The sequence below is a fragment of the Lynx rufus genome, unplaced genomic scaffold (genome assembly GCF_022079265.1).
Source record: "Lynx rufus isolate CCGP_SWC_20201006 ecotype Redwood Valley unplaced genomic scaffold, mLynRuf1.p SCAF_4, whole genome shotgun sequence".
Classification (NCBI taxonomy): domain Eukaryota; kingdom Metazoa; phylum Chordata; class Mammalia; order Carnivora; family Felidae; genus Lynx; species Lynx rufus.
In genome coordinates, this window is record NW_025814856.1 from 82029418 (window position 1) to 82043204 (window position 13787).

At 40.0% G+C, this 13787-nt stretch overlaps 1 protein-coding gene across 1 annotated transcript in view; it reads left to right on the forward strand.

Annotated features, from left to right (window-relative positions):
• FBXL13 (F-box and leucine rich repeat protein 13) overlaps positions 1-13787 on the forward strand; it is a 213495-nt gene that overhangs the window by 1950 nt on the left and 197758 nt on the right. The window contains exon 2 of the mRNA XM_047095227.1: positions 13322-13425. Coding sequence (XP_046951183.1) covers positions 13322-13425 — 104 coding nt within the window. The remainder of the gene's footprint in view (positions 1-13321; positions 13426-13787) is intronic.

A 13787-nucleotide genomic window follows, 5' to 3' on the forward strand; every position in this document is an offset into this window, starting at 1 on the left:
CTTTGCTCCCAGAAGAAAGAGGCCCTCAGAAGTGCCCTTGGCCTAAGGTGACATTCTCATGACTCTCAGGAGTCCTTCACTCACTTCTGCTACCATGTTACCAATAGGCGCAAGAGAGCAGTTTTCTGGGGGCTCACACTCCCACCTTAACCTGGTTAACCCACTAACCCCAGGAGACTATCAGGATAAATCTCATTGTGCCTTATTTCCTGCACAGCTATTCATCTAATCCAATTTGCCAGGACTGGCTATTTTCCAAAACCCATCTTCTACAAGCTTTGGAATGTGTATACACACCACACACACACACACACACACACACACACACATATATATACACACACATATTATCATGGATTCCCTGTGTATTTAACCTCTTCTGAACTTCACCTACCTATCCTAAATAAAACCTGGATATCATTTCCCTGAAAACCCTCGCATGGAGGCTGATTTAAAACAAACAAAACAAACAAAACAAAACAAAACAAAACAACACCCCTGCTTCACTTACTGGACTACTGATTCTAATTGATGACGGTTTTCATCAGTTTTAGAAAATTGTGGATCATTTCAAACAATGCTTCTACCCAATTCTCTCTACTCCTTCTGGGACTCCAATCATAAATATGTTAGGTTTGGTTTTTTTGTTCTGTTTTGTTTTTTCCCTATTTTTCTCTTTGTACTTGTTTGGATATTTTTCACTGATTGTCTTTAAGTTTATTGATTCCGTTTTATGCTGTGTCCAGTCTACTGTTAAATATATCAAATGAGTTTTTAATTTCAAACAGTGTGTTTTCCAGTTTTAGAATGTCAGTCTTTTTTTATACATTCCAATCAAAATTCTGCATCTTTTCATCCATTTTGTCTACCATTTCCTGCTTTCATTAATATGTTGTTATTTTATTTATTTTTTTTTTAATTTTTTTTTTCAACGTTTATTTATTTTTGGGACAGAGAGAGACAGAGCATGAACGGGGGAGGGGCAGAGAGAGAGGGAGACACAGAATCGGAAACAGGCTCCAGGCTCTGAGCAGCCAGCACAGAGCCCGACATGGGGCTCGAACTCACGGACCGCGAGATCGTGACCTGGCTGAAGTCGGACGCTTAACCGACTGCGCCACCCAGGCGCCCCAATATGTTGTTATTTTAAAATCATTGTTAACATGAACAACTTAGAAGTCTCACGGAATGGGGTGATTGTTGAAACTGGGTTATGGGTACACAGGGGTTCATTATACTCTTGTTTACTTTCTCTGTGTTTGAAGTTTTCTATAATAAGAAGTTACAAGAGAGTAATGGCTGGGTGTTTTTTCTCATAATGTATGTAGCTAGGGATGGATGGAATAATAGGTTTCATTTGGCTGTATAGTCATTTTCTATTTGCTGTATCAATTATCCATTGCTATGTAATACAACTATAAAACTTAGTGACTTAAAACAGCAGGAATCGTTTTGTTTGCTCAAAAATCTGAATTCTGATAAGGTTTTTCAGTTTTTCTCTGCTCCATGTGGTACCATCTGGGGTGATGGACAGGGGTTAAAGGTCCACTTTTATTTTTTAATTTAATTTAATTTAATTTAATTTAATTTAATTTAATTTAGTGTGTGTGTGTGTGTGTGTGTGTGTGTGTGTGTGTGTGTTTGCCACTGTGCAGACTGTCCCCAGCAAGCCCATGGGCATAGAGACTTTCTCTGAGTACCTGCCTCCAAGCCATTATTGCCGTGGGACAGGAGACAATGATGGCCCTTGAAGTTATCAAGGCAGTAGATAAGAAGTCATCCCCTGCCAGCAAGGTCCCAAGTCAACGGTATTGAAGCATGTCCTCTAAGATCCACTTTTAAGATGGTTTGCTCACATGCCTGGCCAGCTGGTGCTGGGTGTTGGCTGGGAGTTCAGCTACGTCTGTGAGCCGGGAGGCTTGGTTTCTCCATATGGGCCTCTTCATGAGATGCTTGGACGCCCGCACAGTATGGTGGCTCAGTTCTAAGAGCAAATGTTTCTAAAGAGAACCAGGTATGTTCAATTCAAGTTAGTTAGGTAACTTATTTTTTTTGAGCAACAGATTAGGCTCTTGACACCAGCCAGCCTTTTTTTCTTAGGGGATGGTAAGTGTGGTAAGCTAAGGAGGGTACATTAGACCATTCCATCAGCAAATATTTGCTGGGCATCTACCATGTGTTAGTAGAAAATACCTCAATGGCTTTAGCCACTTGCAGCTGTGAATTTGAAGCTGTTTCTAGCCCAAACTTTTCTCCTGCATTCTCTGTGCATTTGTCTATTTGGGTGTCCTATAAATACATACATTAAAGAAGTAAAAATAAATAGGTGAAGTTAATTTAAAAATTGTTAATGCTTATTTATTTTTGAGAGAGATTGTGAGTGGAAGAGGTGCAGAGAGAGCTGGGACAGAGGATCTGAAGCAGAGAGCCTGATGCAGGGCTCGACCCACAAACTGTGGGATCCTGACCTGCGCTGAAGTCAGACACTCAGCTGACTGAGCTAGCCCTGGTGAAGTTAATTTTAATATATTTTAGAAAAACAATCTGTCCAGAATATCATCATTTCAACATGGACTCAACGTGAAATCACATTATGTCTTAGAATTGGATGTGTATTTTACACTTACGTCCCATCTCAATTTGGACCACCATGTCTGAAGTACTCAATAGCCATGTGTAAATAGTAGCTACTATATTGGACAATGCAGGTCTAGAATATATTTACATATTTAATATCAAGGAAAATTACCTCTGACCCAGAAGTGATCACTGTGTCTCTAAGAAGTTTGTTCTTTTCAAGAGCACAATGCTTCTGGAACTTCAGGGAGAGTCTGAGTGGCACAGTGAGGGTAGAGGGGCTATAATGGCCAGTCAGCTTGGTGACTTCCAACGATCAGTGGGGTCACACATAGGACAGCTATTCTCACATACACCAAAGGAAATTGATGTCTAGGTTCAAATCTTCAAGAATCACCATAATTAGATTTTATTGTGAAAATGAAAGAAGTGATAAGAGCATTCTATCAACTGAATGTTGGGTCTCCCCAAATTCATCTGTTGAAACCTAATGTTCCATGTGATAGTATTTGGAGGTGGGGACTTTGTCAGTGATTAAGTCATGAGGCAGAGCCCTCATGAGTGGGATCAGTTCCCTTATAACAGAGGCCCCACAGAAATCCCTTGCCCACCTATGATGTGAGGGCGCTATGAGAAGATGGCCGTCTATGAACCAGGAATCAGCTCTCACCAGCTCTAATTCTATTACAATTAGAAATAAATTGTAAGTCACCCAATCTATGGTGTTGTATTACAGAAGCCCGAATGGACTAGGAGACTAGGTCATGGACTAACTGTTGAAATGATTTATTTGTTTTAAATCACAAAACGCTCTATACCTGTAGCTGAGAAGGTCTCTAGGGGAGACTGGGGGACATGAATGGAGATTCAACAAGTGGCCTTGCTTCTGTCTTTCTGAATTTATCATTCCTCTGGGGTTCTCTCTTTGGACACTGATATATCTGCCTCTCTAATCCTATCTTAAATGAAGTCTGTCCCAATAAAGGACAAGTAAAGTGTATGCAAAATCAGAGATGGCTAGTGTCTTTGTCTGCTTGGGCTGCCATAACAAAGTACCATTACACTGGGTGGCTTAAGCCACAGAACTTTGTTTTCTCACAGTTTTGGAGGCTGAAAGTCTGAGACCAGTGTGCCAGCATGGTGAGGTTCTGGTGATGGCCTTCATCCTGGCTTGCAGGTGGCTGTCTTCTCACTGTGTCTTCACATGGCAGAGACAGAGAGCAAGTTGTCTGGTGTCTCTTTTTATAACAGTGCCAATCCCATCATGAGGACCCAACTCTCACAACCTTATCTGACCCTAATTACCACCCAAAGGCCCCATCTCCAAATATCATCACAACGAAGACATGAATTTTGAGGGGACACAATTAGCCCATAGTGGCTAGTAAATGTAAGAAAATTAACCCCACTGACAAAAACAAAATGTAGATGAAATGAATTACTGTTTTCCACCTGTCAAATCACAAATTTTATTATTCTCAGTGTTGGCAAGGTAAAATGGACACTCACATTGGCTGTTAATAAGAGTGTAAATTGATAAGACGTTTTTAGAAAGCAATTTTGAGATATGTATGAAGAGCTTCAAGACGCACCTTCTGATTCTATATTCTTCTAGAAATCTATCCTGAAAAAATAGAGATGAAGATATGTACATTTCATCATTATTAATAAAAATTAATATTATATCCTATAATTTTTAATACTGGGAAAAAGTTAGAAATAACCCAAATGGCCAACCATTTAGAAATTATTAAACATTATGGTACTACTTTTTTTCTTCTTCTTTTAAAAAAAATTTTTTAATCTTTATTTTTGAGAGAGAGAGAGAGACGTAGAATCTGAACCAGGCTCCAGGCTCTGAGCTGTCAGCACAGAGCCTGATGCAAGGCTCAAACTCACAGATCGTGAGATCATGACCTGAGCCAAAGTCAGACATTTAACCAACAGAGCCACCCAGGCACCCCGGTACTATTTTTTGCAATAGATTATCAACCAACCTCAGTACATGATGGCTTGAGAATTTTGGGGAGACATGGAAAAATGTTCACAACATAATGACCAGCCAAGGAAAAAAAAAGATATAAAAAAAAAAAGAATATACAACAATATATAATCCTGATTTTAATTTGTACAATTATCATTTTAAAATTTAATTTGTTAAAAATATATGCACTGAGGAAAGAAACTAAAATTTTTCTTAGAGGTTATTTCTGTTTGGCAGGATGATGGTTGAGTTTTATTTTCTTCTTTGTATTTTCTCTGAATTTTCCAAATTGCATAGATCACATGTTATTTTTATAGTCAGAAAAAAATATATTCATATATTTTATATATAATAAAATATAAAATATTTTATATATTTTATATTTTATATATAATAAAATATAAAATATTTTATGTATTTTATATTTTATATATAATAAAATATAAAATATTTTATGTATTTTATATTTTATAATATAATAAAATATTTTATATTTTATATATTATATATATAAAATATATTTATATATAAAAATATATATTCATATATTAACTGAAATGCTGGTCTAACTGTAGTAAAAATGCCCCTTTTTTTGCTTTCCCATACTATTAGCAAATAAACTAGAAAGCAATAAAGAAAACACAGGGAGCATAAAAGCGTTTATTACTGGGAAGCGCTGGTTTCTCATCCCAGGTACAGCTGGTTGGCCTGTTGCAGACCTGCGTCTGGTCTCCCTGGATTGAGCGCCCTTTTGCCTCTGGCCACGTACATGAGGTCTCCTGGACACCCCATTTCCTAGATGGGCCGGTCTCTGTCCCAGCTAGCACTGTCATAAAACCCTCTTCCTCAGGTTCGGTTTCCAGATAGCCCTGTGTGTGCCTAATTGCATACTGACAGATTTCCAAAGGTTTGGTTTTGTTTTCTGTTAGCAGAATCCCAGGGTTCTAACGACGCCTACAAGGAACGCTGTATAGCTGGAGAAAGGGCATCGGGAAGAAGAGAGCTCGTCTTCTTCCCCTTATACACTCCCCCTACAACATCAAAGAGCAGCTCTGCTTTTATCTGGATATATTTTGGGATTCCCATGAGGTTTTTTTTTTTTTAAGATTTTTTTTTTCTGACTAAAAAAAAAAATGTATTTGAAATCACTGTGACCAATCACCATAGTTCTGTCAGGAAAATGATCTCTTCCTTCATGGTTCATATTCTCATGTTGCAGCAAGCTCGTCTTTTCTTTCCCTCATGGGCAACCAGTATCTAATATGGCTTCCATGCAAACCTACGTGTATTGTTAGTGCAAGAGGTAAAAACATCGAGATACAGAATGGCTGTGGGTTTTGTTTTTTTAGACCATGGAGTCAAGTACTTTTTAAACTTTAATTTTAGGTTTGAAGTAAATGAACTAATTGATCAAATACTTGGAAATCTGTGCAATAAGAGATTTACTCGCTATATACTATTTTAAATTCAGGAAAAATATATTTTAGAAATTCCACGTTTTTAAAAAACATCTGCATGTGGACACTCAGAGCCTGCACCTAGATAGAATTGTGGGAAAACTGAGTATTGTCTTCTGATTTCTCACCCACTAGATTCTCTCTCTGAGATAGTTCTTAGAAATACTTCATCTGAAGTATTTATTCTGAAATACTTCATCCCACTACTGTTGGAATCTCCTTCCTTAGAAATATTCCTTACAAAAGACGTTTGTATTTTAAAAGGTATTAAGATAGCAATACACAATGAAGCCTTATTATTTTTGAGAGAGCGAGAGAGAGAGCACAAGCAGGGAAGGAAAGAAAGGGAGGGAGACACAGAACCAGAACACAGGTTCTGAGCTGTCAGTACAGAACCCGATGCGGGGCTCGAACCCACAGACCATGAGGTCATGACGTGAGCCGAAGTCGGATACTCAACTGACTGAGCCACCCAGGGGCCCCAACATTGTCAATAATATTTAGAAATCCATTTCTTCTTCAATTTTCTACTAGGCAGAAGTCAGCATGGTCCCAGGATGGGTGAGATACTATGGGTATAGTGTCTACCAAATTAGTAAACAGCTGTACACAGCAATTGTCTCTGAGAGCAGAAAAGTGCTCTTCAAATTGTTAGCTCAGATTTCGGTTTAACATTCAGTTTGCAAAACTAGATATTCCCAGCAGAGGGCGTATTTAAGTTACAAATCAAAATTTTTTTGCAAAGTTTTCTATTTTTAGAAATAAGTGTTTTTTTATTTTTATGATTTTTATTCATCTTTTATGCTTTATATTTCTTTCATCATAGCTTCCAATTTGTATTTTGAAAATATTGCATTTATTTCTAAATTACATAGATTCTGTTACTGGGGATTTTTTTTTTTTTGAGTGTATTTATTTATTTATTTAAAAAAATTTTTTTTAACGTTTATTTATTTTTGAGACAGAGAGAGACAGAGCATGAACGGGGGAGGGTCAGAGAGAGGGAGACACAGAATCTGAAACAGGCTCCAGGCTCTGAGCTGTCAGCACAGAGCTCGACGCGGGGCTTGAACTCACGGACCGCGAGATCATGACCTGAGCCGAAGTCGGCCGCTTAACCGACTGAGCCACCCAGGCGCCCCAGAGTGTATTTATTTCTGAGAGATAGAGACAGTGTGAACAGGGGAGGAGCAGAGAGAGAGGGAGACACAGAACTCAAAGCAGGCTTCAGGCTCTAAGCTGTCAGCACAGAGCCTGATGCGGGGCTGGAACTCACGAACTGTGAGATCATGACCTGAGCTGAAGTTGGATGCTCAACTGACTGAGCCACCCAGGCGCCCCTGGGGATTTTTTTTAGGAACTAATTGCTGCAAATATTTACTAGAGATGCAAGAATCAGGAATTATTGAATATGGAGCAAGAGACTGCCAGCCAATGCAGGAGAGAAGGAACTGATACATTAACTCATTTTACTGGACCTTGGGGATAGACGTTGTATCTTCTGAGGGCAGTTGTTTGCTGAGTTCCCTTAGCCCAGTCAGCCAACTCACAGATGCAGTTCCAGAGGCAAATTTGTGGAACACTTAAATAACCAAAAAGTATACAATGATTATTTCTCCAGTAACAGTTTACTTATTTAGGGATTAAACAGCTGGTGACCACCTCGCTGTGGGCCAGGCACAATCCAGCAGGTATCTCACCTCACGGAGACTGGGTCTCCTCACGTGTCCCACCTGCCTTAAAACCCCTCAAGTTCTAGTGTTGAGGGACATCTTCTCTCGCTGATGTTCCTCCTGAATGGCTGAAGCCAGCTGACCCTTTTAAATAATCTTCAGTATACTTTGAGTTATAGAGTTTCTAAAATAAAAAAATTGACACCTTCTATTTAAATCTCAAGAAGACACAAAAACTCTTTTGTTCTCAAATTGTTAACTTAGTAACTTCTGTAGAAACCGATTAAGAGTTCCCCTCCAATGACACAATAGCATGCCAACCCCATTTCTACCATAATGGGATGGCAAGCATTTGTGAGATGTCACTTGGAGCTTGTTTGCAAGGGGAGGGAGCTAGAAGCGACTTTGAACAGAGACTTAAACTTTATTCCTAAGAAAAGGGGTTTCTGTAACTGTGTGATTCTGACATTGCATTTTTATTTTTTTTTATTTTTTAATGTTTATTTTAGAGACAGAGAGAGAGAGAGAACGGGGGATGGGCAGAGAGAGAGGGAGACAGATTTGAAGCGGGCTCTGCGTTGACAGCAGAGAGCCTGATGTGGGGCTCAGACCCACAAACTGCGAGATTGTGACCTGAGCCAAAGTCTGACGCTCAACTGACTGAGTCACCAAGGTGCCCCTGACATTGCATTTTTAAAAGCAATCTCATCTTGGGGTGCCTGAGTGACTCAGTTGGTTGAATGTCAGTCTCTAGATTTTGGCTCAGGTCATGATCCCAGGGTCGTGGGATCAAGCCCCATGTGGGGGTCCCCACTGGACATGGAGTCTGCTTAAGATTCTCCCTCCCTCCCTCCCTCTCTCTCTCTCTCCTCTCTCTCTCTCTCTCTCCCTCTGCCCTTTCCCCACTCATGTACACACATGCTCTCTCTCTCTCTAAAAATTAAATGAAAAATTAAAAATAAAAAAATAAAAAAAATAAAAGCAATCTCATCTGAAACAAATAAGGTGAAAACTATATGTTGATTTTCTACCATTAATTTAAAAGAAGAATGTCTTTCTAGTTTGCATAAAGATAAAATATTTCAAGGGGAGCATGGGTGGCTCAGTCAGTTTAAGGGTCTGACTCTTGATTTCGGCTCAGGTTATGATCCCAGAGTCGTGGGATGGAGCCCCATGTTCTCAGCATGCACTCTCTCTTTAAAATAAAATAAAAAAAAATGAGTAAGGGAACAACCAAATAATAAATGAATGAATGAATGAATGAATGAATGAATAAATAAATAAATAAATAAATAAATAAATAAATAAATATTTCCAGATAGATAACGTGAAAAAACCCCTCGAGTTCTGGAGGAAGATATACATGCAAACAATTTTGCGTGAGTGCAATGCTATGGGCCCGGAAGGAGCCCTGAGTTTGTAGTTTAAAAACCTTCTCACTTTATGTACCACCTGGCCCTACTTTGCCTCATCTGTGAAATCCAGAAATAAGAACATACCCTCTAAAAGTCAAGGTCAACTCCCTCTAAAAGTCAAGTGGGATCTTGGGAAGCAAAATGAACTGTGACTCTCTGGATGTTTGGCTGTCTGCGACATTTGGCCATGTGACTGGTCTTGCTGGGGTTTGCTTCTGAATGGCCTCGAGGAATCTAGAGGAGGGAGGAAGACCCTGTCCCAGGTCCCAGTATAAAATTCTGGCTATGTCTGCTTCTCTCTCATCAGAACCCTTTACTCCAGCCAAACTGGTCTCTGCCCCTGAGGTGTTGCTCTTGCCAAGAGAAAGACCCTATTTGCAAACCACCTGCTCAGTACTTGCTACCTGGAAGTTTCTCCCACTGCCCAGGGCCTCACAAGGCTTTTGTAATCACTTTATCTCTGTACTCAGGAAGCAATTGATTTTTGCATTGCTACTTAGGCCTGTAGTATATTTTACTATATTTATCTGCAATATCTGAAAAGCCAAATAAGTCTTGCTCCCTTGAGTATCTAAGTGTCTCATAGATAGTTACTACTTTGCTATTTATATTTAAACTATTGTTCTATCAAGTTCTCTCTCCTAATCCTTTCCCCCAAAGGCATTTGTTCTAATCTCTTCCATCAGGCTTGGTATAAAGTCAATCTCTCTGTCATCACACTGGCCTCTGAATGGTACAAGGGAATAGTTTTGAATTTCTTTTCTCTTTGTTCAAGTCTTTGGCTCTACAGGAGGTCATGATTATCAGTGAATGGCTTGTTACCATGATCATCTATGGAGTGTTTATTTTATACTAGAAACTATTCAAAATACTTTTCATATATTAGCTCATTTAATTCTCATGATAGACCTATGATATGTGTACCTTTATGATATGTATAGGGAAGGAAATAAGAACAGAGAAGTAATTGTCAGAGCTTCCCCACTGGGAGATTGCAGATCCAGAATTTACAGCTAGTGGAACCCAAGCACTGCATTATCTTGCTCCTGGAAAGATGGATGGTAGTTGAAAGGAGTAGAAACAATGGTCCTGGATAAACCCATGTTTGTCATCAGTCCCCATACATCTTTCAGAATATTTGAGAAAGACTGGGGACTGAGTTAGAGAGACAGAGCCAAAAGCAAGTGGAAGATTGCACAATTATTTTGTGAAAATACAAGCTTCAGAAAGCCAATTTAGATCTTTTTAAGTCATGGTGTTTTTTGTCCTTGATTGTGTAAGTTTTTACTTAGAAACCTAGCAATAAGAATTGGTAATTAATAATAATTAATGTGTTTTTTGACAGCCAAACATTCATCTTGTGGGAATTTTGCATAATTTTGCCTCTGCAAAACTAATGGTTTTGCAATTTTAATTTTCATTGGGCGGAAAAAAAGCTAGTGATTCACTAATTATGTTTTCTTATTGGCAGATAGCTATACGCTGTTTACACATTAATATATAAAGCCTTGGCCTATTTTACTTTGCCCAGTGGGAAACTGAACAATGAGATATCTTGTGCAAAAAGTGAACATTTGAACTGTGCTAGTTCCATACGCCTTTATTATCATTCCAGAGACTTTTCCTCTCAACTTGATTTGACTTCTGCAAGATAACTTTTCAGGAGAAGTAGTTTCCTAATCTGTGGAACTTAGAAATATAAAGAAGTAATTTCTTGTATTCATTAATCAGATCCCAACTGTCTTAAAAATCACCTCAAGGCACCAATCCTCAGACTTCAGTGTGTAGAGGAATCACTTGGGGAGCTCATCAAAATGCAGCTTCCCAGGCCCCATCTTCAGAGACCAATTCACTCCCCAGGTGATTCCAATGCAGATATCCTCAGGGTGCCAGAATGGAATGCAGGATGTGGTAAGTGGGGAATGGAGAAACTCAGCACTCTGGGGACTCAGGCACAGCAGTGCCAGAAAGCAGATGGGCCTTTCATGGGACTATTCAGGGAGCTGTCTGAAGTCTGGCTTCCAGGTAATAGCAGACTTCCGCCCTTGGGTAACAGAATGCTATTCATATCCATCTTGCAACTGTGGTGAGAATCACTGACCTCCTGTGCAATTATATTCTGTAGGTCTAGGGGAGAAAGAAGTCAGTCAGCAGATGGCTAAGTGCTCACTGTGAACATCTGGGGTGGGGCTCGGTCAGGAGGCAGAGCTGGAGAAGGAGAGACACGTAGGTCTAACCACTTTGCCGTAGTCTTGAGGGCTGGGTTCTCAGCCTGCAGCCTGCACACTAAAAGGGGGACATGGAGCTAATTGCAAAGGGAGAACTATGTTGTGCAGGGTCCAGTCAGGGGAAATTATCCAATTTCTTCCCCCCTGGAAGAACACTATGAGAACTGCTAAGAGACTAAGGCAGGACTTCCAGGCCTGGATCTGCTGACACTTGGTCCATGGAGGTGGGAAGATCCCTGCATGACCCAGTGGGTGAAATTAGTTTGTTCACAAGTGAGTGAGCAGGAAAAAAGCCAGTGAGAATAGGCCCTCTGTAAAAGAATGGCCTCTCCACCTCCACCCCCAGTCCTGCCCCATGCACACTAGACCCTGCCTGCAGGCAGTGAACCAAAATGGCAAAGAGAAATGTCTAAGGAGGATTCCAGGTGGTTTCTGTGGGATGTGTGCTGTAAACTCTTTTCTCTGCCTCAAATGGAGAAATATTCTCCATTTTGGGAAAACTCAATTCGGAAAGTAAGATGGCAACAGCTTTCTGAGTTCATATACGTACTTTAATTTTTTTTTTTTTAATGTTTATTTATTTTGGAGAGAGAGACAGAGTGCGAGTGCGGGAGGTGCAGAGAGAAAGGGAGAAACAGAATCCGAAGCAGGCTGCAGGCTCTCAGCTGTCAGCACAGAACCCGACGTGGGTTCAAACTCACAAACCCAAGGTCATGACCTGAGCCGAAGTCAGACGCTTAACCGACTGAGCCACACAGGCGCCCCTCATATATGTACTTTAAATATCCAGATCCAATAAGCCATTTGTTTCCCACCTTTGTGAACTATGCTACAAGCTTGCTTTCTTTCTTCTTTCTTCTTTCTTTCTTTCTTTCTTTCTTTCTTTCTTTCTCTCTCTCTCTCTCTCTCTCTCTCTCTCTCTTTCTTTCCTTCTTTCTTTTTTAAGTTTTATTTATTTAAGTAATCTCTACACCCAACGTGGGGCTTGAACTCACAACTCCAAGATCAAGAGTCACATGCTCTTCCAAATGAGCCAGCCAGGGGCCCCATAAGCTATAATTTTTCAAATATATGTTCTGTAGATGTTGTGAATGATAAAATACAAATTTTTTAAAAAGACTCTTTGAATTTGTAATAGATTTTGAGGGTGGATTTTCTCAATAACTTTTGTGGTTGGGTCTGAGGAGATTTTTGACGTTAAAAAAGGAGGGCTTCATACTAAAAAGGGGTAGACACCACTGATCAAAATATCACAACTGTGTCTTCAACTTGACTCCAAAATACCGCCCATCGAATGTAAAACACTGAGCAGCAACTCCATTGTGTCATTTACAATGGATTTTTTTTTAAGTAGTAAAGGTGAAACTTCATTTGTTAGACTTTAACAAAATATGAACACTGGATAAATAAAGGAGTGTCTATAAGGTACACTTACTTAAAAAACTGTCACATTGGGGTGCCTAGGTGGCTCAGTTGGTTGAGCATTTCACTTCAGCTCAGGTCATGATCTCATGGTTTGTGAGTTTGACCCTCACATCTGGCTCTCTACTGGTAGAAAAGAGTCCACTTTGGTCCTCTGTCCCCTTCTCTCTCTACCCCTTCCCACCTCTTGCTCTCTTTCTCAAAAATAAATAAAAATATATTTTAAAAAAACCTATCACTTTATTTGATTCTGTAATTGGAGAGAAACCTATTTGTTGCTTAGTTAGAACATGCACATCCAGGGGCGCCTGGGGGGCTCAGTTGATTAAGTGTCCAACTTTGACTTAGGTCATGGTCTCACAGTTTGTTGGTTTGAGCCCCACATCCAGCTCTGTGCTGATGGCTCAGAGCCTGGAGCTTGGTTTAGATTCTGTGTCTCCCCCACCCCTCTCTGCCCCTCCCCCACTAGTGCTCTGTCTCCGTCTTTCAAAATAAATAAATGTTAAAAAAAAAAAAAAAAGAACATGCACATCCAGAAAGAGTGATTCTGTTTCATTTTCCCTAGGCTCTGTTATGTGGCCTACTTACTACATGTCCTGAGGATCCGCTGAAATATTTACAGAAAATGATCATTACTATAATGGAAAATGGTCTCGAAAGTCTTCTCTGGTGAGTATTGTTTTGCTTTATGGTAGGGAGATATTTTATTCTGAATGTAAAACACTCACTATAGAGTACCAAAAGAAGTCTTCTAATCTCAGGATGGTTAAGGAATCCCTCCATAGGCTTTTTAAAAATGTTTATTTCTTTTTGAGAGAGAGAGAGAGAGAGAGAGAGAGCGCGCGAGTGGGGCAGGGGAAGAGAGAGAGGGAGACACAGAATCCAAAGCAGCTCCAGGCTCTGAGCTGTCAGCACAGAGCCTGACGTGGGGCTCGAACCCACAGACCGTAAGATCATGACCTAAGGCCAAGTCAGACACTTAGCTGACTGAGGCACCCAGACGCCCCCTTTCATAGGCTTTTAAGTCTGAA